Here is a 24914-nt window from a genome sequence, read left to right on the forward strand (position 1 = left end):
GAGTAAAAGGAGGCCCAGGATGGCAGTGACTTGTCTCCAGTTGGTCCACAGTGGTCAGGATGGGAATCAGACTTGAGTTTTGGCTTTTTGTTCTTAGCCCCTGGTCCAAGTCCTAGTTTTGTTTGTTTGTTTGTTTGTTTTTCGGTATGCGGGCATCTCACTGTTGTGGCCTCTCCCGTTGCGGAGCACAGGCTCCACACGCGCAGGCTCAGCGGACATGGCTCACGGGTCCAGCCACTCCGCAGTATGTGGGATCTTCCCGGACCGGGGCACGAACCCGTGTCCCCTGCATTGGCAGGTAGACTCTCAACCACTGCGCCACCAGGGAAGCCCCAAGTCCTAGTTTTTTATTTCAGGCCTGCTCTGTACTCTGAGGGTCCTGCCCCTGGGAAGCCCCTTCCTGGCCCCTGCCTCATCCCCCAGCAAGGCCTCTGGATGCCCCAAGATTGGTCCGCATGCCCCTACACTACTCAGACCCTCTCCAGGACTCCAGTTCTTCAAGAAACCCATGGAAATACCCCTTTTGTGCTACCACAACGCATGGCCCAGGCTCCGGGAGACAGAGCTGGACACAGACATTTCTAAACCACGGGGTCACACTGAGGTGGAAGGAGGGATGGGGGTGTCAGAACACCAGATGGGAGAGGGGATAGCTAAGGCTTTTGGAGGAGGAGGGGGCATTGGAGGCCGACCTTGAAACGCTTCTCCCCCACCAGAGGAGAGACTACTATTGTCCCCACTTTTCACATGAGCAAACAGGCTCAGAGGGGTGAAGTGACTGGCCTGAGGTCACACAGCGAGTGGGAGTCAGAGCTGGGATGGGAACCCAGGGTCCTCGAACCCTGAAGCCCTACCCACCGGACCACACTGTCCTTGCCATGGAGGATCCTTCAAAGGCTTCCCCTGCTGGCATTCTGGGAGAGGATCTGGAGAGGGAGACTTGGGGGGAGCAGCTTCTACACCTCCTCACCTTCCCATCCCTGTCTCCACCTTCCCTGTCTTCCAGGCCCCTTTCCCAGATCTTCCTCTCGCCTTTTCCATTCCCTTCTCCCCTGAAATCTCCCTTTCAACCCCCCAACCTCTTACTCCAGCACCTAAGAGTGTCCCCTCATCTGAGAAGACTGAGGTCGAGACTTGATTGGCCCAGTGGGGGGTGTGGGTCCACACGGGGTAACACAGCCAGCGATGGGGGAGGGTATAGGACAGGAATGGGTAAAGGCAGAAAGAAGGAGCCATTATAGGAAACAGTGTGAATGATAGAAGATGGTATGGACCGGAATGGGAAGGGTGTTTGGGAACATGAGTGGTGGAAGGGGACAACGTGGCAGGGGCAAGAACACAGGAGCGAGCCCCAGTGGTGAGGGGGCAAGAGGTGTGGCCCATAGTGGGCAGCCCCGGCTGGCTCAGCCCAGGCTGCTCCCAGAGCTGCTCCAGCTGCTGCCCTCACGTAACCAGAGTGTGCTTGTTGCATCAGAGGCAGGCAGGCGGTCTTGGGTAAACAGAGCAGCTCTCGAGGGCCCCAGGGGTCCCCAGCCACTTCCACACTCCCCAAGCCTTGTTCTGTGCCTTTGAGCCCGGGCAGAAGCCCCCAACCTGGCCTAGGCCCTGGTGTGTTCTTGGGACACCTGAGTGTCTGGTGTTGGGCACTGAAGGGCAGCAAAGACGGGGTGGGAGAGGCAGGAACCCTGATCCCCACCTTTATGACACAGTGTGAACCCCAGTTTTTTTGGTCCAAAGAGAAATCTGTGCCCAGGCTGGGGGTCCAAACTGCCCATGTCACAGATGGAGAAACTGAGGTGTGGGGAGAGTCAGGGTCTCTGTTCCCTTCCTCAAGTGTCCCCCACATACTAATATCTCCACATGCTCCCCCCTGAGTCCAGGGGTCCAGTCACCTCCTGTTGTCTTCTTAGAAGGTGGATACCAGGCAGCCATTGCAACCCACCTGCTCTCCCCTTTCATCTGCCCCAGTGGTCCCCCTCCCCCTATCCCCAAGCCTCTCTTTGGGTGCCCAGCTCAATCTACTTCCAGTCACTGCTCTGGCTTCATCTTCCCCCACCAAAGAATGTTTTGCACTCTTTCTCTGAACCTTTGCAAGTCTTATTCCCTCTTCTTCTACCGGTGGCAAACTCCTACTCATGCTTCAAGGCCCAGTATAAATGCTCCGCCCCTCTTTGGGGGAAGCCCTCCCTGACCCCTCTGGCCCAGTTCTGATCCCACAGGGATAGGGAGTATGTGGTAGCTCTGCTTCCTCCAGACTGGGGGCTTCTCCAGGATTGCCCAGTCAAAAGTCATCTTCATCCTGTAATTCTTTCCACCTTGATTCACTCATTAATCCTGCTCTGATCCCCCTCTGGGCCTGGACCTGTGCTGGGTGGTGCTGGGATCCCAGGGAGGGGATCCAGTCCTGGAAGCTGACCTTTGAAGTGGAGGAGGGCGCCCAGTCACCGAGGGGTCTGTTACCCTCCTGTCGAAACACGTGGGTCACACATTCAGCTGCAGGAGGCACACAGCTGGGCGAGGTCCCTCAGCGACCCCAGAGCCCCTTTCTGCAGTCCCTCCATTTGGGTGAGAGCAAGGGTCAGGGTTGGCTTCGAGAAGGTCTCGGTGCCTGGGGCCTCAGGGTCCCGGGTCGGAGTTACATTTCACTCAGGTTGGAGTTAGCCCAGAATAGGAGATAGCAGGGGGTTACAGACAGGGTCCGAATTAGGGTCAGGCTCAGCAGGTCAGGGTCGCCCACTGACATCGGGGGAAGCCTGGCAGGTCTGATCCAGCTCCCTCCCGGGCCCCCCTCCCTCATTATACTATTCCCCCACCTCAGAGTCTTCCAGCGTCTGAGTCCCGGGCCCCAGAACTCCCGGGACCCGGCCACGCCCAAGTGCCCCGCCCGTCGCAGCCCGCGGGCACGCCCTCTATGCAAATTTACGCCCCGGCCAATCACCTCACGGGGGCGGGGCCGCCCCGCTCGGAAGGCCCCTGCGGCTGCAGGGCGCTCGGGGTTCTGAGCCGCTTCCTCCAGGTCGGTGCGCGAGCGTCCAAGGGTCCAGGTGTAGCAGGTGCGTGTTGCGTCGGGCCGAGGTTTGTGTGGTGTCCTTTGAATGGCATCTGTGGGCTGGGTTGATTTTGAAAGTCCGAATGTCCTGCTGTACGAGGGAGAGTTGTGTCTAAGAGGTGTGCAGTCCTAGGATTGTGAGTTTGAGAGGTTATGTGTCCTGGGTTTGTGTGTACAAAGGGTATGTGTCCAAGGGGTGTGAGTCTGAGGTTGTGTTCGAGGGCTGGGGTTCAAGGGTTGTGGTTCTGAGAGGTTGTGTGTCCGAAAGGGTGAGTGTCCCAGGGGTTGCATGTCCAGGAGTTATGTCTGAAGGAGTGTGTGTCATGTCTGAGGGGTTGTGTGTCCAAAGGGCATGTGTCTGAGGGTTGTGTCAGTTGGAGAATTGTGAGTCCAAAGTTGTGGTGCCATGAGCCCCTGGTATGCGACTGTGAGTTACAGTGGTCCCCTTTCCTGGGTCACATCCCTTTGTGCATCCTGGAGCCCCCTGTGCACAACCACGACCCCATGCCTTCCTGCTGTTGGTGTGCCCTTGTGTGTCGCGGCCCCAGACCTGCAAGTGGCATGACATCCACGTGTGCCTCTGACCGCCATGACCCTCACCCACCCCATGGGGTTTGCACCTCATGCAGTGAACATGGGGCCTCAGCTGGGCCCACAGGATGCCTCTGTGGCTGAGGGCAGGATGGTGGGCACAGAGCCCTGAGTGGGGCACCACAGCTGCCTGGGCCACTTCCTCCCTGTGCCTCAGTGTCCCATCTGGGCCATGGAACGATAGTGACAGCCCTCCAAGGTTGTCAGCACATGACAAGACCGTGGCTGCGTTACTTTCATGGTCATGGTCCCCACCCTCTGCCTCTCTCAGGGTCCAGGGCAGCAGACATTGCCAACTGGGGTCCCTGGCTATTCCCAGTCCCCAAGCTGCAGACCCAAGAAGTCAGAAATAGCTGAGGCCTTCTGCCTGACCAGCTGAGAATCCTCACTGGGGAAGGTCAGGACCTCTGGATCTTTGGCGTCAGGGATGAGAACTTTCAGACTCTTGGGGTGAAGGAAACGGGGTTCAAAAAAGTATTTAGACTTGGAAGGACAAGTGTATGGGGTTTGATTTCAAAGGTCAAAGGAGCTTTGGGAGAAGTCAGCCTTGCTCCCTCCTGTCCCCATACCTGCCTTCCACTACCTGTCTGAGTCCAGGAGTGAAACTTGGCCTCCAGGGAATGGAATTTTGGGACATTTAGAGTCCTGGGGTCTCACCTGCGAGAGCTGGGAACTCGCTATCTGATCTGAAGCTGCCACTTTGCAGGAGTGAAGACTGAGGCCAGGTGGAAACACCCAGGCCCCTCAGCCCCTAGGAGAACTAAAGCCAGGAGTGAGGGGCCCCAGCTTCCTCTCTCCTCTCTGTGTGACCTCAGACAAATCGCTACCCCTTTCTGACCCTGTGACCTGAGCAATTTGAGCCCAGTCTTACTTCCCATCTCCAACTAATGATTGATTTCATTAAATCATTACCCAACCAGGCAGACATCTAGAAAATGCAAATTAGAGGAGAAAGGGAATTAAAATCATTTGTCACCCCAACTCAGATGCAATGAGTGTAGACATGTTGGGGGTCTGACCTTCTGGAATATTAGAGGCACACATGCACCTGGAGACAGACATCATTTTTCAGAGAGTATTTATCACACTCCTGGGATCCCATGTGGGGTTGGAGAGGTCACCCCAGCCCAGGCCCATGAATCCGAGTGGGGTGTACACAGAGGTTGGATCCCATTTCTCAGCCTCCCAAAGGTCCTTGCTGAGCCTGCATCTTGGGGGGGCTCGTGAGGCTGCCCACTGGCCCCAGGGAACTCAGGAATGAGTGTCTCAGATCCCACTGCTCCCCAAGCCCACTTCCCAGACTGGGTCGGTGGGGGTGAGTTTGGGGCACGGCCGGACAACCCTGTGGTATAAGCCCACGCTTGAGCGAGGATCTGGGGTCCCACCGTGTGGCCCTGGGAAGGAGCCTGCTTCCTCCTGTATAAAACAGGGCAGGGCTTCCCTGGTGGCACAGTGGTTGAGAGTCCGCCTGCCGATGCAGGGGACACGGGTTCGTGCCCCGGTCCAGGAAGGTCCAGGAAGATCCCACATGCCGTGGAGCGGCTGGGGCCGTGAGCCATGGCCGCTGAGCCTGCGCGTCCGCAGCCTGTGCTCCGCGACAGGAGAGGCCACAACAGTGAGAGGCCCGCGTACCGCAAAACAAAAAACAAAAAAACAAAAAAACAGGGCAGCCATCTCCGCTTCAGTGGGCTATCTGAGTCAAGCTGGTCCTGTGTGTAAATGAGGTGGAGCATGGGCCCGGGCAGACAGCAGGCGCTCAGTAACAGGAGGTGCCATCCGAACTATGACCGAGTGGACGTGCCTGTGAGCCCCATCCAGGTCCACCCTCACCCCACTCTCCACCAGGGACCAAGTAAACCTCAGGCCTGTCAGCTTCCCTGTCCTGATCTCCTCCAGGTTCAGGTTCACCAGAGGTTGAGGTGGGGTCCTCGGAAGGGAACAATCCAGGCAAGTTGTGATAATGAGTCGCTGCTGTGGGCACAGGCCTGCCTCTGTCCAGTTTCCACAATCAGAGCCCCGACCCTCTCCCACTGGACGTTGTCCTGGCCTCCTGCTCCCAAAGGACTTCTCCCCACAGCAGCCACGGAGTCTGCTGAAAATCCTGAATTGCACCACAGCCACCCTCCACCCCCGTTCATGCACCCTCCATGACTCTCCATTGCTCTACAGCCCACTCTTTCACCCTGATCCCCAAGGCCCCTTGCAGCCTCCCTGCCCTCTTCTGTCTCCAGATGCCCCTTGCTCACCCATACCTGGCAATACCAGCCACACCTGCACCTGGAACCCACCCAGCACATTCCCACCTCAGGGCCTTTGCACCTGCCATTCCTTCCACCAGGCAGTCTCTCACCCACACCCCTTCATGGCTGGTGTCCTCTAGTCCTTGAGGTCCCCTTTTCAAAAAGTCCCTTCTGGCCCATCTTTCCAAAGCAGCTCCCTCCCCTGCCACCTCCCCCACTGCCTCACCCTATAGCTGTGGTCCCCAACCTTTTTGGCACCAGGGACAGGTTTCATGGAAGACAATTTTTCCACAGACTGGGGGCAGAGGGGATGGTTCAGGTGGTAACGTGAGAGATGGGGAGCAGCAGATGAAGCTTCGCTTGCTCGCCCTCCACTCCCCTCCTGCTGTGTAGCCAGGTTCCTAACAGGCTGCGGACGGGTAGCGGTCCACGGCCCGGGAGTTGGGGACCCCTGCCCTATAGAATTTCATTGGTGAGGGCTCTGTCCCTGACAGTTTACGTGTCTGTCTTCTCCCCCACCAGACTGGGCAATGGGAAAGGCCAGATAGGTCTGTCCACTCCCTGCCCTTGTGTCCCTGGCACCTTGGTCAGCTCCCAGACATTTCTTGGGGAGGAAAGTGGGGACCGGGGATGCCTCAAAGGCCCCATCTTGTGTTCCCCACTGGCTGCGTCTTGGGTCTGCTGGGCTATGGGCTGAGTCTCTTCCGCTCAGCTCTGACAGATGTGCTAATTTCCCAAGCAGGGAGGCCTGGGCCTCTGGGGATGAATTTCTGGGGCCCTACGGGGAGATCTTTCTTTGGAACAAAGAGAAGCCTTGGGTCGTTCCTGCAGCTGCCACTGCAGCTTAGGGGACATCGTTGGGGGCCTTTGGTGGCCGAGGGCTCTGACCTGTGTGAGATAGCAGAGTTGGGTTCTGAATGTACGGTCTCTCTCATCCCCAGGGGTAGGAGTCCCAAGCCCCATGGGAGGTGGGATGGGGGCACATCTCCATTTGCAGTGGCCGTGACAGAGAAAATGGCCTTCCTGACAGGACCTTCAGTGGACCGTGCGGGCAGCCAGGTCCTGCATGACCCCGGGACATAGTTTCCTTCCAAGGTGGGCACTGGAACCTTCAGAGGGTCAGCCCCTTGGCCTGAGAGAAGCATGAGCACCATCCAGTGGGCTGTCGTGCTGTGGGCTGTTTAGAGAGGGGTAGGGGAGCAGGGGCCCCCTCAAACTGACGGCCTGTGGGCCAGATGGGACCTCAAATTTGTCTTGTGAACCATGAGGTATTTAAAAGAAAACGGAACCCGTTGCCAATGTTTCTTCCATTTGTTAAGCATTTGTTTGCTCATTCATTCAAGGAAGGGTGGTTGCAGACCTACTGTGTGCCAGGCACTGGGAAGGCTCCATCCTTGCCCTCGTGGAACGGACATCTTAGTGGGGCAACAGGATCATCAAAGAAAGTAACAAAGAAGCACCAAAAATATCTGGTAGGACTAAGTGGCACAGGGAAAGAGAAATCTGGTCTGGGGAAATTAGCACCTCTAGAAAGAGAGATTTCTGCCCAGGCTTGAAGGATGTGTAGCAGCGTCTCAGACCTGGGTGAGTCTGAGAAGGGCGTTCCGGGGAGAGGGCACATCGGGGGGCAAAAGCCTGGCAATGGGAAAGTGGCAGGTCTGTCTGGGGCTGGTGTTTCAGGTGCCTGGAAAGGGGAGGAAGATGAGCTGGGAATCTACTGGTAGATGAGGCCTGTCTAAAGTAGAGGGACAGGTGGGTGAGTGCCTGAGACGCCCCCAGGACCCATTGTACAAATGGGGAAACTGAGGCTTGGAGCATGTCAGGCAATGAGTGTACAGTGGAGCCAGTGGAGTGGATACCCCCATCTGGCTGTTCCCGTAGCCACAGCCAGGCCATCATACCTCTCAGCTCATGGAGCAGGCCTGGGGAGGGGTCTGTGGAGGTGGGTCTGAGGGTCCCCCACTGGGCCTCCATTTCCCCATGAGTGCCAGAGGGATCTATACACAAAGGGACCCCACAAAGGGCTTTCTCCAGCTGGAACATTCTGGGTTTCTGGGATTCAGAGCCACACGTGGGTAACACACCCCACCCTCAGACCCCCACAGTCCCCAGGAATACCCTGAAGATCCCCTCACCCCCCTGCCACTTGCACCAGCATGGCGTGTGTTCCCCATGCAGTGTCTGTACGTGCGATCCCTGAGATCTTCACACCCCACCCTCAGAACCCCCAGCCCCGAACCCACATCTCTCCCCTGGGGGGTGCTCCCACCCTGCCTCAGGAAGCCAGAGAGTGGGCGATACCCCTGCAGGAGATAGAGGCCCTATCTGTGTCTGGGGGCCTGCTTATAATGGGGGACTAGCATGGATTTGGGGAGTCTGCATGTGTTTGGGGAGCTCTGTATGTGTCTAGGAGGGTTGCATGTTGTTGGGGGTCGTGTGTTTGGGGGCGTCTGCATATACTGGGGGGTTTGTGTACATTCGAGGGATTGGCAGGTGTTGGGGGACTCTGTGTGTGTCTGAGGGGTCTGCGTGTAGTTGGGCATCTGCGTGTGCAGAGGCCTCTGTGTGTTTTGGGGATGTGTGTATTTGGCAAGCCATGTGGGTTTGGGAGGGGTCTGCATGTATTGTGGACTGCATGTGTTTTGGGGACTTATGTATGTGGGTGTTTGGGGGTGATGCATGTGTTTGGGGGGTCTCCCTGTGAGGGGAATCTCCCAACCCCCCCATCTGTACGTAGGAGGAAAGGGCTTTCTCCCTGACCCCCTGTCCCCACACCCTTCCTGGGTCTGCCCGGGGCCCTCACTCTGAGCTGGGCACCCCAGGGCTGAGGAGAGGTGACCCCAAGGCCTTCTGAGAGGGGTCAGGCCCAGTGATGGCAAAAACTGCCTGCATAGAGAAAGAGGGTGATATTATCTCCAGAGAGCCCCCCAACTCAGGGAGGTGTCACCGACTCTCCCCATCTTCTGGGGTAGGAAGCTGAGGCCCAGAGATGTTTGGTTGCACAGTAGTCACTGCTAGAGCCCGCCTTCTCCCCAGGGCAGGTGAGGGACTCCAGGAGACGTTGTGGGCTGAGCCAGCCCCTAGGTCACCCACAGTGCCCCCCCCAACCTGGGCCACCATCTCCCCAGGCTCCCAGGGGAGGAGGCGGCCCAGGGCCCCGGCTCAGGGAGGTGGGGTGTCACCAGCAGCTGGGGTGGGAGCCGCTGGAGCCCTCAAGAGAGGGGAGGGGGGGTCCCGACTTTCCAAGGGGCTCTTCCTGTCGCCTGTAATGAGGTACTTGGGGAGCAGGTGATGAAACCACCGCCTGGGTTGCATGAGGCGGGGCCACTGGCCTGATTTGCTGCAGGGCCCAGGAGCAGCTCCCCCTCCCCGCTTCGCCGCATCCCGCGGGCCCTCACCTCCCCCAGGCCACCCACGTGCCTCTCACTTCTCCTTTCCTCCTCTCCTTTCTTCGCCGGCCTGGGTCCCCCACGAAGCTGAGGCCTCTGAGCTCAAGGGTCTGGCAGCGTGACTTTGCCACTTGTCGCTCCATTAAAGCCCCACTGGGAGCCAAGAAGGGGAACTTGACTGTTCCTGATCTTTTCTCTCAAACCTCACTGCAAAGCCTTTGAGATCAGGATTCTGTGACCCATTTGGTGGGGGAGGAGGAAGTAGGGGTCTGATATCGCCCAGCGTGTCACAGTAAGTGTCACTGTGGTCTTGCAAGATGGCACGCTGACTCAGCATCCCCAGTTCCAAGGCCCTTCTTCCTTCTGGCTTCTGGGATGCCAGAAGGCAAGGTTGATAGATTCCTCCACTGCCCCCTCCTCCCCAGCTGGTGGGAGAAGGATTCTCGCTCCCATTTACAGGTGAGAAAACTGAGTCCTTCCACAGGGAGAGGCCAGCAGTGAAGGGTCAGTGGGAGGGTGGGATTCCTTCCAGACCCCCATCTCCATCACCAGGGGGCTAAGAGACCTCTTAGAGGGAGATGACAGTCATGGCCTGAAGGACTGCAGTGGTGTTTGTTGATGGACTTAGTGACCACAGGTATCACCTTAGAGAGTTTATGATGCTCCAGGCACTCATGAAATCTTCCTTTGTACACCCAGTTCCCCCCTCCAGATCAACGCTCAGGCCAGAGACCCCAGGCCCCCTCCCAACCCCAGGCATATGCCACCAGCATGTCCTGTCCCCTTGGTCGCCAAACAATCCATCCTCTTCTGCCTACCTGCAGCCCCCGTCCCAGTTCAGGCCCCACATCTCCCACCTAGACACCTGCCCCAGCCTCTCCTGGCCACCTTGCTCCTGCCCAGACAGATGCTGTTTCTCATGGCAGCCATGACTAGGGACGAGGTTTGTTTTGGGGTTTTTTTTGTTTTTGTTTTTTTGGCCGTGCCGCACAGCATGTGAGATCTTAGTTCCCAGACCAGGGATCGAACCCATGCCCACTATAATGGAAGCGTGGAGTCTTAACCACTGGATGGCCAGGGAAGTCCCCAGGGACGAGGTTTTTTAAAAAATCTTTTGGTTGAGATAAATCACATAGAGAAAAATGAAAAAATCATTGGAGTAGGGCTAAAAAATTTGCACGAACTGAACACACGTATGTATCCAGGTCCTGGCCGGGGGAACAGGACACCCCAGCCCCCGGACTCCTGCTGTCCTGTCACAGTACCTGCTCCAGGTGGCCACTGTGCTCATATCCATCACTGTAGGTGAGTTTTGCCTGTTCTGGAACTTCATATAAATGGAATCACATGGTGTGTCCTCTCTATGGAGCCCAGTATTGCTGAACTGGCACATGGTCTGGGAGATTCACCTGTGTGGTTGCATGGAGGTGGAATGCATCCTTTTTCTGTGCTGTATAGTAGTCTTGCATAGAATCTACCAAAAATCATTTACCAGTTCTCCCCTTGAGGGCATTTGAGTTGTTTCCAATTTGGGGCTCTGACAAATGAGGCTGCTGAGAACATTCTTGTCTGTGTCCTTTGGTAAAACATGGACACTTTTCTCTTAGGTGAATATTGAAGAGAAGCATCGCTGGGTCAAAGGGTAGATGCATGTTCAGCTTTAATAGGTGCCAGACAGTTTTCCAGAGTGGCTCTACCTCTTTCTCTTTCCACCAGCAATGCATGGAAGTACAAGGGGATTATTTAACCTGTAAAATCATATCCTGACCCTCCCCTGCCTCCAAACTCTCTGTGGCTCCCTAATGCCCTCAGAGTAAAACCCACACTCGTCACTGTGGCCCACAAGGACCTATGTGATCCAAGCGCCACAACTCTCCCCACCACCAGTCCCCTCCCCTCTCTCCCTTGCTCGCACTGTCCAGTCATAGAGATTTCTTTGCTTTTTTCAAAATGCCAAACTCATGATCACTCTGAGCCTTTGCACTTGCAGTTCCCCCTGCCTGGAACACCCTTGCACCAGATCTCCCCACAACTGATTCTTTGCTTGGCTGTGTCTTTCTTGGGCTTTGGGTCTCAGTTCAGATGTCACCTCTTCAGAGAGATCTTCCTTGAAATCCCTGGCTTCTAACATTGCCCCTTTCGTGGTCAATACTTCTCTCTTTTTAGACTTAGGTTCTGACCTACAAGAGCTTCATAAAATGACTTGGGCAGTTCCCATTGTTTTCAAAGGTCTGAGGTAGTTTAAAGAACATTTCACTTTCCTGTCCTTTAAGATTTGATAAAATAGCCATAAAACTGTTGGGGCGTGTTGTCCTTTTAATGGTAGGTCTCAAGTCACTTTTCTAATCTTCTGTGGTCATTGGTCTACTTAAGCTTTCTACTTCTTTTGAGGTCAATTTATCACAATGGTTGGCACTTGATAAATGGGGGGCAAAGAAAGGGATGGGAGGTATTGGACTCTTGACTTCAGATGCCCACTCCCTTGCGCATCTGCTCGGGGCCCCATCCAGCCCTTCCACTGAGGCCCAACTCCATGCTTCCTCCTTTGAGATGCCCTCTTGGATTTCTCCTGACTCTTCTTCCCTTTCCTGGGTTGATGAGTCCACCTGTGCCTCTCTGCTGGGCAGATGCCACAAGCTCTCTGCTTTCTAGCTGGACATTGCTGGGGGTGGGGGGAATATGCACACAGAAGAGTACTCCCCTAACCTCAGCCTCCCCCCTCGTGCCCTGCAGATTCAGCACGCACCACCACCTCCCCCCAGCAGTTCCGGTCACGCCAACATCTGGAGAAGGGGCCGCCAGGTCTGTCTGCTGCTTGGGGTGGGGATTTGCATGTGAATACAAATATATATGCACACCCTGGGCCTTCCGCCTCCGCATTCCTTGACTGGCCCTTCACACCTGGGCCTGAGGCAGGTCAACGCTGAGTGGCTGGATTTGCATGCCCATGTATTTCTGGGTAGGGAGTCAGCTGGGGGAGTCTGAGAGGAAGTTGTTGAGGGAAGCTGGGGGGAGTTCAGACCTGTCCCTTCAGATGTGACCTGCTCCCTTCACCAAATCTTCCCAGTCACCTCTCTGACTTGTCCTGAGGGTCTCCCAGTCTCGGGGAGAAGGAGAGAGCTGGATATACGACCCCCTTAGCCCCACAGAGTCAGAACTGGAGGGGATGGATGGAGGCTGTGGGAGACCAGAGTGAGGGCAGGGAGGGCTTCATGGAGGAATGGATTTTTTTGAGCTAGGTTTCTGAAATGTGAATCGGAGTTGGCCAGGTGCAGAAGGGGCAACAAGGGCTTTTCAGGCAGAGATATTTTGTTGAGGGTAGAGAACGGTGGGCAGGAGCTGATTGGGGCAGGGCCTTTTTTACTTTTTTAAAAATTTATTTTATTTATTTGGCTGCGCCGGGTCTTAGTTGCAGCATGCGGGATCTTCGTTTCGGTGTGCAGGATCTAATTCCCTGACTAGGGATTGAACCCAGGCCCCCTGCAATGGGAGTGCAGAGTCTTTTTTTTAAATATTTTTCTTTCTTTTTACTTATTTATTTATTTATTTTTGGCTGCGTGGGGTCTTCATTGCTGCGTGTGGGCTTTCTCTAGTTGCAGCGAGTGGGGGCTACTCTTCATTGCGGTGCGCGGCCTTCTCATTGCAGTGGCTTCTCTTGTTGCAGAGCACAGGCTCTAGGTATGTGGGCTTCAGTAGTTGTGGCACTCGGGCTCAGTTGCTGTGGCTCACGGGCTCTAGAGCGCAGGCTCAGTAGTTGTGGCGCACAGGCTTATTTGCTCCGCGGCACATGGGATCTTCCAGACCAGGGCTCAAACCCTTGTCCCCTGCACTGGCAGGCAGATTCTTAACCACTGGGGAGCGCGAAGTCTTAAGCGCTGGACCACAGGGAAATCCCTGGGGCAGGGCCTTGAATGGCAGGCTGAGGACTGGAACTTCCTTCCTCCTGAGGGCAGTGAGGAACCATGAGGAGTGCATGAGCAGTGAAGGGACATGATCAGCTGTGTGCTGGGTAGATCCCTCAAGGACCAGGGTAGGGGATGACTTTGGTTCCTGGGTGAGAATTGGGGGCTCCAAGGTCATCAAAGTTCAGAAGACTCAAACCCCTGTGTGAGCCCATCTGCACCTGTCAGGCCTGGCTCCAGAGATGGCAGAGGACCTAGTGGCTTCTAGAGGACCCAAAGAGCCCTAGAGTACAGTGACTTAAAGTGCAAGATTCAGGCATAGCACAGAGGGGGCCTCACCGCCAGTCTCTGCCCAGATGGACACAGCCCTGGCCTCCCGGTAGTTTCCTGTCATCTCTACCCCTGCCGCCAACAGTCCTGCTCCCCATGGCAGCCATGGCCAAGTTTTTTGTTTTGTTTTGTTTTGCGGTACACGGGCCTCTCACTGCTGTGGCCTCTCCCGTTGCGGAGCACAGGCTCTGGACGCACAGGCTCAGCGGCCATGGCTCACGGGCCCAGCCGCTCCGCGGCATGTGGGATCTTCCCAGACCGGGGCACGAACCCGTGTCCCCTGCATCGGCAGGCAGACTCTCAACCACTGTGCCACCAGGGAAGCCCCATGGCCAAGTTTTTAAAGTCCTGTGCCTTCTTGCTCAAACCCCTCCCATGGCTGTATACTGCTCTTAGACCAAAACCCACAGGCCTTCCTGCAGCTCAGAGGACCCGGAGTGGCCCTGCCTCTGCAGTCTCTCCTGCTGGCCTCCTCACTCCAGTCTTCTTGATGCATCTCCTCCCTCCTGAGGGCCTTTGCACCTGCCATTCCTTCTGCCCGGAACTTACTTCCTGTCTTGGCTCTTGGGTCTCAGTTCAGAGAAACACCCCCTGACCTTCTGACTCTTGGGGCTCCCCCATTATGTGAACCCTGCCCTAGCCAGGATGTCCTTGTCTAAAATGGGGACAGAGTGAGAAGGGGCCAGAGTTGATCTTCCAGGCCCAGAGACTCATGTCCAAGTCCCATGTTCCCATGGGACCCCAGGCGTGGGGTGCATTTCCTGAGTCATCTTGGCACCGAGACCTCCCGGCCAGTGCCCTCCTTCTGTCCCCAGGGACCTGTCAGGGCGGGGATAACGCATCCCAGCCGTGGGAACTAGCCTGATTCCAGCCGGGGATTAAAATTAGCCCCAGAGGTTAAATTTAGCAAGTCAAGCTGGAGCTGGGGGGCTGAGATGGGGGCTTTCGTTGGCCTGGGATTTGCATAGTTGTGACTGCTCAGAGACCCAACCCAGAGAAGGTGGAGGGTGTGTCTGGGGTGACACAGCGGGCCGCATATGACGGACTGAGGCGTCTCATACTTCCAGCCCTGGGTCTGTGGGAAGATGAGGCACCCTGCTCAGACCCCTCGGGCTGGGGTGTGGGAAGCAGGTATGGCTACTCCCAGAGACAGACCTACATTTCCCTATACTTCCCAAGAGCTCATTCCCAGGCTTTGTGCCAGGTACTTGTATTTCATACCCACCCCATTCACAGAACAGCAAACTGAGGCCGAGGGAGAGGCCTCCCTTGCTAAAGACCGCTCTTCTGTTCAGAGACTGGCTGAGACCTGAGGGCAGGCCCACTTCACCCTGGGCAGGCCTCAGCCACCTATGACATGGGAGGGCTGGGGGAGTGCAGTGTGGTCATAAAGTTGGCAGAGGGGATCTCGGGGGCCACAGAGTGGCTGTCTGTACAGTGGGGTGGGTGCCGCTGAACAGGCAACATGATTCCTTGATTCCAAGGAGCCCTGCATGAGGGCTGCTGGGAGAGTCCTGGACCATGTCTTGGCTACATGCTGAGCTGCCCATTCCCACCCTTGGGGCCTCCACCAGGGAGATCCAAGATCCCCATGAGGAAGGTCCAGAGTTTCTCTCCAGTTTGCCTGGGCCCACCCCATCCCCCAGTGTGAGGGTTCCAAGCTTAAGTCTTTCCAGGGCATTCCCCCCTCCTTCCGCTGGATGGTGGGGCAGGGATAGGGTTTCTCTTATGCTTCCCCCCAACTTTTTATTTCATTTTTATTTTTATTTTTTGGCCATGCCACGCAGCATGTGGGATCTTAGTTCCCCGACCAGGGATCGAACCCGCGCCCCCTGCACTGGAAGCGTGGAGTCTGAACCACTGGACCACCAGGGAAGTCCCTACACACACAATTTTTAAAATGGAAATCTATAATCACTGAGGGACAAATGTTAGAAAATTCAAAAGATCAAAAAAAAAAGACAAAAAGCCCACACATTGTATGATTATTCCATTTATAAGCAGTGTCCAGAACAGGCAAATCCATAGAGAACGTAGATTAGTGGTTGCCAGGGGCTGAGGGGAGGGGAATGGGGAGTGGCTGCTAATGGGGCTGGGGTCTTTTTTTGGGAGGATGAAAACTTTCTGGAACTAGATAGATGTGATGGTTGTACAATGTCGTGGATGCTCTAAATGCCACTGAATTGCACACGTTAAAATGGCAAGTTTTATGTTATGTGAATTGCATCTCAATTTTTAAAAACGGGAAAAAACTCACCCATAAATTTCCACCCAGTGTTGACTTGCAGCTTGAGCATTTCCTTCTAGTCTTTTTTCCACTCTCAATACAGTTTTTTTTTGTTTTTGTTTTTAGTTTTTTTTTGCGGTACGCGGGCCTCTCACTGCTGTGGCCTCTCCCGTTGCGGAGCACAGGCTCCGGACGCGCAGCCTCAGCGGCCATGGCTCATGGGCCCAGCCGCTCCGCGGCATGTGGGATCTTCCCGGACTGGAGCACGAACCCGTGTCAGGCAGACTCTCAACCACTGCGCCACCAGGGAAGCCCCTCAATACAGTTTTAAATATACGTTTTATATATTTTTAATATATGTTTTCTGGTAACCACAGCCCTCAACCTTGCTCATCAAAGGGCTATTGTGGGATTGAATGAGTTCAAAAGTGTCTGCTGTGTGGACCAGGCTTACTTTCAGAGGCTCAGGATCACTGAGCACCGCTGGGTACCAGCATTGGATGGCCCTCCAACCTGGCCTGTTGAGAACTTTTAAGCTGTCGCCAGTATTCATAACAGCAGTGCATACACAGCACCTGCTGTCTGCAAGGCAGATCTGAATGCCCTTTGTGGGTTCGCTCATTTTATGCTCCAGCAGCACTGGGCAATGCACCACACTGTTATCCCCGCTGCACAGACACGGGGTCAGGCTCCCCCGAGGTCCCACAGTTACCAGCTTGTTTTGCTTTAAAGCTTCAGGTAGGGGCACCCATACCTCTCAATCTTTCCCCCTTGGTCAGCCTTCTCCTTATAAAACATTGGTCTGAAGGTGTTCAATGAGCATTTGCTGCATCCTGGGCTGGTCTAGGGTGTGGGCTGTGGGGATGACTCAGCCTGCCTTGATCTCCCCCATCATCTCCCTTTCAGCACCTGGCAGGGGTAGGAGGAAGATAGGGGGTAGACTGGGGTGCCTGTCCCCACTCTCCACCCACCTACTCTGTCCTGTTCTCCTCCCCCCCGACCCCCAGACCAAGGACACTCCACCCAGCCTGGGACAATGGGGAGGAAGAAAATTCAGATCTCACGCATTCTGGACCAAAGAAATCGGCAGGTGAGTTCAGTGGGGGGGGACAGTGGTTCGGGGAAAGGCATGCCTGGCAGGGGACACGGCCTGGGCAAAGGCCTGGCCATCTGGGAGAACTGCAAGGGAATAAGGACACTTGATGTAATGTCAGGAGTTTGAGAGGTAGCATTTACTCATTCTCATGATGATTAATTCACTGATTCTCCTTGATGACTGGAGCCCCAGTCACAGGGGAGATGGAACTCAATACAATTACACTCAACTCAAAGCACTGGACCAGAGAGAGGCACAGAACTGGGGAAGCTCAGAGAGGGAGTGTGGGCTCTGCCTGGAGGCCAAGGTAAACTTACCAAAGGAGAGGACATTTGGGCTGGGTTTTGAAGCATCGATAGGAGTTTGCCATGTTAAGAAGCAAAAAGGAGTAGTATAGCCAGAAAGAACAGCACATGCAAAGGCATGGAATCACGAGGCATGTTCAGGGAACAATTAGGCCCCTCCACCTCCCCTCTCACCATCCAAATCTTTGTCTTCTCCTGCCCCGCCTGTGGGTCCTGGGTCCAGGTGACATTTACCAAGCGGAAGTTTGGGCTGATGAAGAAGGCCTATGAGCTAAGTGTACTCTGCGACTGTGAGATCGCCCTCATCATCTTCAATAGTGCCAACCGCCTCTTCCAGTACGCCAGCACGGACATGGACCGTGTGCTACTCAAGTACACAGAGTACAGTGAACCTCACGAGAGCCGCACCAACACCGACATCCTCGAGGTACCCCTGGGACCCACCTCCCCGGCCTCCTGAAGCCCAGCACGCTCTCCTCACTCAGAGCCTAGGGACTCTTGGTTCGCACAAAAGATGAGCGTTGCAATTTGGCTTTGCTGCTAGTCAAAGCAGGTTTGGGGTAATAGAGTGTCCCTTTTAGGGGCAACTTCCTGGATAGTGGAAATAAAAAACATCGAGGGCCCCACTATGTGCCCCTCACACACATCATCTCATTTGCTCCTGTTACCCATTTGGTGAGTACAGACGCAGAGAAGAAAAGGTACCACAAAGCAAACAGACCTCACTGAGGTCCAGGAATGTTTTTTTTTTTTGCGGTACGCGGGCCTCTCACTGTTGTGGCCTCTCCCGTTGCGGAGCACAGGTTCCGGACGCGCAGGCTCAGAGGCCATGGCTCACGGGCCCAGCCGCTCTGCGGCATGTGGGATCTTCCCGGACCGGGGCACAAACCCGTGTCCCCTGCATCGGCAGGCGGACTCTCAACCACTGCACCACCAGGGAAGCCCCAGGAATGTTTTTGCTTGAGCCGCTGCATCCTCAGGAGAAAGAGACAGGAGCAGCCCCTGCATTAGCTGGGCAGCCCTCACACCCACGACCCAGGATGGGCAAGATCACTGTCACTTTGGATGTGGGCATCTTTACCCAGGGCGGGAAGCTAAAGCCACTGGGCTGGAGAGAGCAGCAGGCTAGGACTGCACCCAGGAAGCCCCAATGTGGCAGAGGGTGGGGAGAAGCTGGCACAGGAGAGGCAGGGGTCCAGGAGTGTGCTGGTCACTGCTTCCAAGTGGGTGGCAGCTTAGGAGAACCTATAAAGTTGTCCTCAGGTGCTCAGTCAGCTGACATTTATTAAGCACCTACTGCACACCAGGCTCCGAGGCTGCAGGTGGGTGCAGAATGGAGGAACCGAATCACGCTCAGGAGCAGCGTTAGGATAATGCCAGCAGGCCTGGGTGCATCTCGGCCTCTGCTGTGTGACCCGGGCCTCTCTGGTCCCAGGGCAGGACAGTCCCTCTCTCACACACAGTTGGAACTTACTAGGTGATAACTCACTGGGGTTTTTGGTTAATAGGATTTGGCTGGAGCAGGCTGTGCCTGTACCCTGCCTGCCCACAGAGCTGGATGGGATAGGTCCTCCCCTCTCCCGTAGAACCAGGTTCCTTGGCCAGGATCGGGGGAGTGTCACCCTGTTGTCTCCCCCTTCCACAGACACTGAAACGGAGGGGCGTGGGCCTTGATGGACAAGAGCTGGAGCCAGAGGAGGGGATTGAGGGGCCAGGAGAGAAGCTGCGGAGGCTGGCAGGTGATGGGGGTGACCCAGCCTTGCCCCGACCCCGGCTCTATGTAAGTGCCTCCCTGCCCCGCCATGAATGGGGCCCTTCCCCCACTTCTGAGGTCCAAATGGCTGAGGCCAAGATTGAGAGAGAGACTTAAGACCAGGAATCCTAGAATTTGGGGGCAGATTTCTGCCTGGGTGGGCAGGGAAGGCCTCCTGGAGAAGTGGGCATTATAGCAGGGGCTTTGAAGGATGGAAAAGAGTTCAACAGGCAGACAGTTCCTTCCTTTTTTTTTTAATTTTAATTTTAATTTTTGGCTGCGTTGGGTCTTCATTGCTCTGCGTGGGCTTTCTCTAGTTGTGAGCGGCGGCTACTCTTTGTTGTGGTGCGCGGGCTTCTCATTGCAGTGGCTTCTCATTGCAGTGGCTTCTCTTGAGGCGGAGCTCAAGGCACGTGGGCTTCAGTAGTTGCACGTGGGCTTCAGTAGTTGCAGCATACAGGCTCAGTAGTTGCGGCACGTGGGCCCTAGAGCGCACAGGCTTCAGTAGTTGTGGAATGCGGGCTTAGTTGCTCGGTGGCATGTGGGATCTTCCTGGACCAGAGCTCAAACCCGTGTCCCCTGCATTGGCAGGTGGATTCTTAACCACTGCGCCACCAGGGAAGTCCCAGTTCCTTCCTTCTTTATTTCTTTGATTCATCAAACACCCTGGGAAGCCCCCTCAGGGCCAACCCTATGCTGATTAAGAAGCCTCAGCTCTGGGCCTAGGTGTAAAGGAGCGACAGAGGCAGACACAGGCTCCCCCAGCCATGTGGCGTTAGGCCAGAGGGAGGAGTAGTGAGGACTTGCAGAAGGTGGAGGCTGGCGACTGAACTCATTGGGGTTTTCTGTCTTGGACTTGATGCCCTCATTTCCACATTTCTCAGCCAATCCTGTCCTCTCTGCCCTCAGCCAGCAGCTCCCACTATGCCCAGCCCTGACATGGCATATGGGGCCCTGCCCCCACCAGGCTGCGACCCCAGTGGGCTTGGGGAGGCCCTGCCTGCCCAGAGCCGCCCATCCCCCTTCCGTCCAGGAGCCCCCAAAGCTGGCCCCCCAGGTGAGCATGGGGCATAGGCCCTGGGGGAGGAGGGGTGGTGGTCCCAGGGGGGCTGTGCAAGGCGGGAATATTGGCTCTGGCCCTGCTTGGCTGTGGGCATCACTCTGGACTCCATTAGATGACATGGCCACCTGCCCTCTCTCTGGGCGTCTCCTGCTCCCCAGGCCTGGCACACTCTCTCTTCTCAGCAAGCCACCTTGGCAGCAAGACACCACCGCCCCTGTACCTGGCAGTGGATGGGAGGAGGCCAGACCTGCCTGGTGGCCTGGCTGGGGCCCGAGGGGGACTGAGCACCTCGGTGAGTGAGGGGAAGGTGTGGAAGGGCTGTGGGGGCACGGTGGCCTGGGTGTGGGCCTCAGTTTCCCCTTTCCCCTGTCTCTCCACAGAGAGGCCTCTATGGTAGCCTGCAGAGTCCGTGCTCCACTGCCACCCCAGGACCCCCACTAGGGAGCTTCCCCTTCCTCCCTGCAGGTCCCCCAGGTATGCACCCGCTGTGGGAGGCGTCCACACACCTGCCTGCCAGGGGTTCACACTCCCCCGCCCTCCAGAACTGAAAACTGGCCGGTGGGGTGGGTCAGGCTTGGGCAAGGGGCTCCCTGAGGTCAGGGCCTCAGTTTACTCTTCCTGCCCCCCCCCCAGAATATGGCCTGGGAGACCCCCCTCCGCCCCCAGGCTTGCTGCAGCCCCCCACCCTGGCCCCCTGGCAGACCTCCAGGGGTGATGGGCCCCCGGTCACCACCGCCCAGCCCAGGTAAGTGCCCCGACTGCCTCCTTGCACGCTCCCTCCCGCCCCGGGTTCACGGGTGGGGCTCCTCCAAGTCTTCCAAGCCCCAGCCACTGCTGACCCCTGGTGGCCACTCCAGGTTCTGCACTTAGCCCCTCCCGACTGGTCCTGGTGGGGATGGGCGGCTATTTTGGAGGCCCCAAGAGGGATCGCCACCCCCTCCTTTCCCAAGGTCCTCCTGCCCAATCTTTGCCCAAGCCATGCCACTGCGATGGCTTCCCTCGCTGAGCTCACGGCCCCGCTCCTCTCTCCCTGCAGTGGGGGCCGCAGCCTGGGCGAGGAAGGCCCCCCAGCCCGCGGCGCCTCCTCGCCCACCCCACCAGTCAGCATCAAGTCCGAGCGCCTCTCGCCGGCTCCTGGAGGCCCCGGCGACTTTCCAAAGGCCTTCCCCTACCCCTTGCTCCTGGCCCGGCCCCTGGCAGAGCCCCTACGACCTGGGCCCCCCCTGCGCCGGCTGCCCACTACCGACGGCTGGCCCCGGTAGTAGGCCCGGGGGTGGCACCGATTCTGCCCCTCACATCAGGCGGGGTGAGGGCACGTGGGGTCCCAACCTCCCTCCCTGCGTCCTTGGAGAAGACCCAGCAGTTACGACCCTCTCCGCGGCAGGGGCCTGGAGGGGGGAAAGCCTGGTTCGGATCTAAGGTTGGGGTGCTCCTTTCCCCCTTCCCGTGTGTGTGTATCCATCAATAAAACACACGGGGCATCCGTGAACGAAACCGTCGCTGCTCAGAGCCACACCCCCGTCCGGGTCCTCCCATCTCTTCCCCAGCGGCCTCAATCTTGCCTTGTCGTGTCTTGGGTACCCACTCCAGAACCTGACCCTGAGAGGAGGACTCCAGTGCTGCTTGGGAAGGCGGGTGGGGGTGGGAAGCGGGGTCGGGGTTGGGGGAGACGGGGACGTAAGGGGAGGAGCCCTGGAGGGGGCGCCAACGGGCAGGTGACGTCGTGGGCAGCCAGTGCTCAGCCCGCTGGGGACCCTAGGGCACCGCATAGGGTGGGCACCTAGAGTGGTTCCACCCCAGTGGTGATGGGCTGGGCTATTTACGCTCCAGCTCCTGAGGGTGTTGGGTCGAGGGCTCAGGCTGGGTTGCAATTGCTTGCAGCAAGAGGCAGTGGGGAACCGTGAATGTTGGGCTATGGGAGCGCTGGAGCGGCCGCTACACTCTTCATCTTTTAAATGGGCATATCCCTTGATCTCTTGACCCAACGATTTCCACCGGAGGAAGGAGGGAGCCAGGCGTTTATCCACCCACTTTGGGGTGGTGCAAACTCCCTCCACTTCGGCCTGTCCTGTGTAAGGGCAGACTTGGGGGTCCAGGAGGGAGCCAGAGGGAGCTCCATTTGTTCCTCCCCTCCAACCACCCCCCAGGTGGTCTCAGTGGGATCTTTATAACACTCAGATCTGACCCCTGATCTTCCTGAGCTCCTCAGCTGCCCTCACCCGCTCTGTCTCCTGCCCTGAGGCCCTTAGAAATACTTGCTGTTCCAAGCTAGGGCCATGCTGGTCCTTCCTCCTGGGCCACCTCCTGCAACCCTCAACTGGCCTCCTTTTTAGACTGCTTCCTACCCTCCAAGGCCCAGCTCCCTGACCCCTCCTGCAGGAAGCCGTCTCACTGCCCCAAGCTGAGAAATGGCTCTGACAATTCTCAAAGGGTCTGCTTAGTGGAGATCACCGACCTGGACAAGAATGTGAAAAACACACGGTGTTGGTATCAATGTTTATAAGATTTGTATGCCCCTACCCCACCATCATTCTACGAAGATCCAAAGCTGATTGGTCCAGCTTGGCTGTGGGCGAGTCAGCTTGACCGATAATTTCAAGACCCTTGTCCCCTGTCACCCCAGCCCTCCACAGAGGGCTTTTTCAGTAAAATTCAATGCCTTGCATTTCCACCGTTAGCGCACACAGACCTGGATGTGGATACAGAGGCAAAAATGTGTGCAGCCTTCTAAAAAGGTCACCTCCCTTTCTCCTGTAGTCCCCCTTCCCAGCCAAGACTTTCGGTGGACTCCTTTGACGGGTAGGGAGAGAGGGGAAAATGTGTAAAGTGCCAGACCTTTTTTTGTGACATGAGCGCACTTGCTTGAGCAGCCATATATATAGCACCATTCATATGCCAGATCCAGCCTGGACTTTGTCCTCCAATCTTTCTGGTCCTCGACACCTTCATCCCCAGTGAAGTTGGGGCTTTGGAGCCCTAGTTTCCAGGGGAGAAACATGGCATGATCAAGGTTTGTGAAAGCCTCCCTCCCTGGGGCTTCTGTGGCTTGAGGTGGAGGTGGGGTCCAGGAACAAAAGAGGCAGGAGGCCGAGGGACAGTGGAGGGACATTCCAGGGTGTGTTTGGAGGTAAGAGCTACCAGGACCTGCAGATGGCTCGGATGTAGGGTAAAGGGTTTCATGGGCAACTCGCAGCCCCCTCTTACAACACAGGGAAACGTGCAGAGAATGCAGAGTGTGTGGGGTGAACTCAAGGCCTCTGTGGAGTGTTTAAGTTAGGCTGGAGAGCTCTCTCACCCAACTCAGATTCAGGTTCTAAATCCTCCCCACCTGCTCCCTTCTGTCCCTTCCCACCCTCAGAGGAGGACTGAGGCATTGTCTCCACCCCAGCCTATGACAGTAGCCTCTGGGGATCCAGCTGAGCACACAGCCCCTGCCACCCCAGCAGCACCATTGCCACATGCACCATGGTCACCACGCAGGTGCAAATTTCTCCAACTGGGTTACGCTTCTGGGGATCCCCTTCCTCAGGTCGCAAGGACCCTGGCCATGCACATGGGGTGGATGAACCGCCAACCTGGTGGCCCCCCGCAGTGTCGCAGTCACAGCTCCCCGTACAACCAGACGCAGGACCAGGGACTTGGGAGGAGGAGAGAGGCCAAGGCAGCAGGTCCTCTGGGGGAAACTGAGGCATGTCCAGAAAGGGCCCCTTTTTCAGCCTCTGGATCTTACCCACATTGTGGTTAAGAAGGGGGGCCAGTCTCTGAAGTCAGTGCCCACAGGGTAAGTGCCGACTGTGGAGTTCATAAAAATGTGGGCTGCTTTCAAACGCTGGGGAGCCCCAGGGCCATTTGCTGTGGCTCTATGTCGTCATCCCTGGGAGGCTGCACTTTTACCATCTGCCGTTAGGTGGCGCCCAGTAGTGTCCTTTGGATTCTGAACTCCCCACTCAAAATTTTAAAATAAAGTGGAAATAAGAATAAGTAAATAAAATCTATCTTGCCTCCCAGGGAGTCTGCCCCATGTTTTTAGTCTATGAGCCTGGGGAACCAAAAAGGGCTGTGTCACATGTCATGTGTGTGGGACTATACATGTACAGCTTGAGGTGCTCTGGGCCATAAGGGGACAGTGGACATGCTACTAGGTTCTGGAAAGTCCTCTGGGTCCAGACCCTAGCTCTGCCCCTGCTGGCTGTGTGGAGGAGGAAGCAAGGAGGGTTGTGTGGAAGTGTCCTACTGCCAGTCTTTCTAAGGACACCATGGTGATGTTGGCCAGGGCCAATGTCACTATCAGATGGGTTCCAAGCCTCCCAGGGGCTCGGTCACTGGTTGGAAGCGCCATGGGAAGTATGGCCTGGGTACGAACATGATGATGGAAGTCAGAGATCTGAGAGATGCATTTTTGAGAGCACCACAGAGATGCATTTTAGAGAGCACCATAGAATGAAACAGTGTGGAATGAGAGTGTGGACCTCAGTGTAGACAGAGATTGTGGGACATTAGCATAAACAAATATAGGGAGTGTCCAGTGAGGATCAGGGAAAATGGAATACCCAGTGTAGGACAGAATGTGGTTTCACCCAATGGAGAATAGACAAGGAAGAATGTCCAATGGAGAACAGACCACACAGCACATGACATGTAGAATAGTAAGTGAAGGACAGTCAATGTAGAACTGAGATGCTGAGCAAACAACGAGGGATGGAGTACATGGGCCAAGAGAAGACTTTGGCATTTGTTCTGTGTGAGGTGGGAGCCATGGATGATTGTGAGCGGAGGAGGGACACGGTCTGGCTTAAGTGTTAACAGGTGCCCTCAAGCTGCTCAGGGGAAAACAGATTGGGGGGGGGAGCGGGGAATGGAAGCCACAGGAGACCAGGGAGGAGGGGACTGCAGGTGGGAGATGATGGAGGCTGGATTGAGTGGAGGCTGTGAAGGGAAGGAGGCTGGTTGGGACAATGGTTACACTTGG

The 24914-nt window shown here is 56.3% G+C and overlaps 1 protein-coding gene across 5 annotated transcripts in view; it reads left to right on the forward strand.

Annotated features, from left to right (window-relative positions):
• MEF2B (myocyte enhancer factor 2B) overlaps positions 1-21444 on the forward strand; it is a 23886-nt gene extending 2442 nt beyond the window's left edge. The window contains exons 1-11 of one of the 5 annotated variants that reach the window (XM_082622186.1): positions 7229-7352; positions 10475-10574; positions 12003-12071; positions 16736-16818; positions 17353-17556; positions 18775-18909; positions 19792-19939; positions 20104-20237; positions 20326-20419; positions 20579-20690; positions 20982-21444. In XM_082622186.1, coding sequence (XP_082478312.1) covers positions 16765-16818; positions 17353-17556; positions 18775-18909; positions 19792-19939; positions 20104-20237; positions 20326-20419; positions 20579-20690; positions 20982-21207 — 1107 coding nt within the window. In that variant the 5' untranslated portion in view covers positions 7229-7352; positions 10475-10574; positions 12003-12071; positions 16736-16764 and the 3' untranslated portion in view covers positions 21208-21444. Of the gene's footprint in view, positions 1-2896; positions 3054-7228; positions 7353-10474; positions 10575-12002; positions 12072-16735; positions 16819-17352; positions 17557-18774; positions 18910-19791; positions 19940-20103; positions 20238-20325; positions 20420-20578; positions 20691-20981 lie in introns of those variants that run through there. The other 4 variants (XM_082622184.1, XM_082622182.1, XM_082622183.1 and 1 more) reach the window with 4 other exon arrangements.
• Positions 21445-24914: the final 3470 nt, after the last annotated feature.

The sequence above is a fragment of the Mesoplodon mirus genome (assembly GCF_964341445.2).
Source record: "Mesoplodon mirus genome assembly, chromosome: 5".
NCBI lineage: Eukaryota > Metazoa > Chordata > Mammalia > Artiodactyla > Ziphiidae > Mesoplodon > Mesoplodon mirus.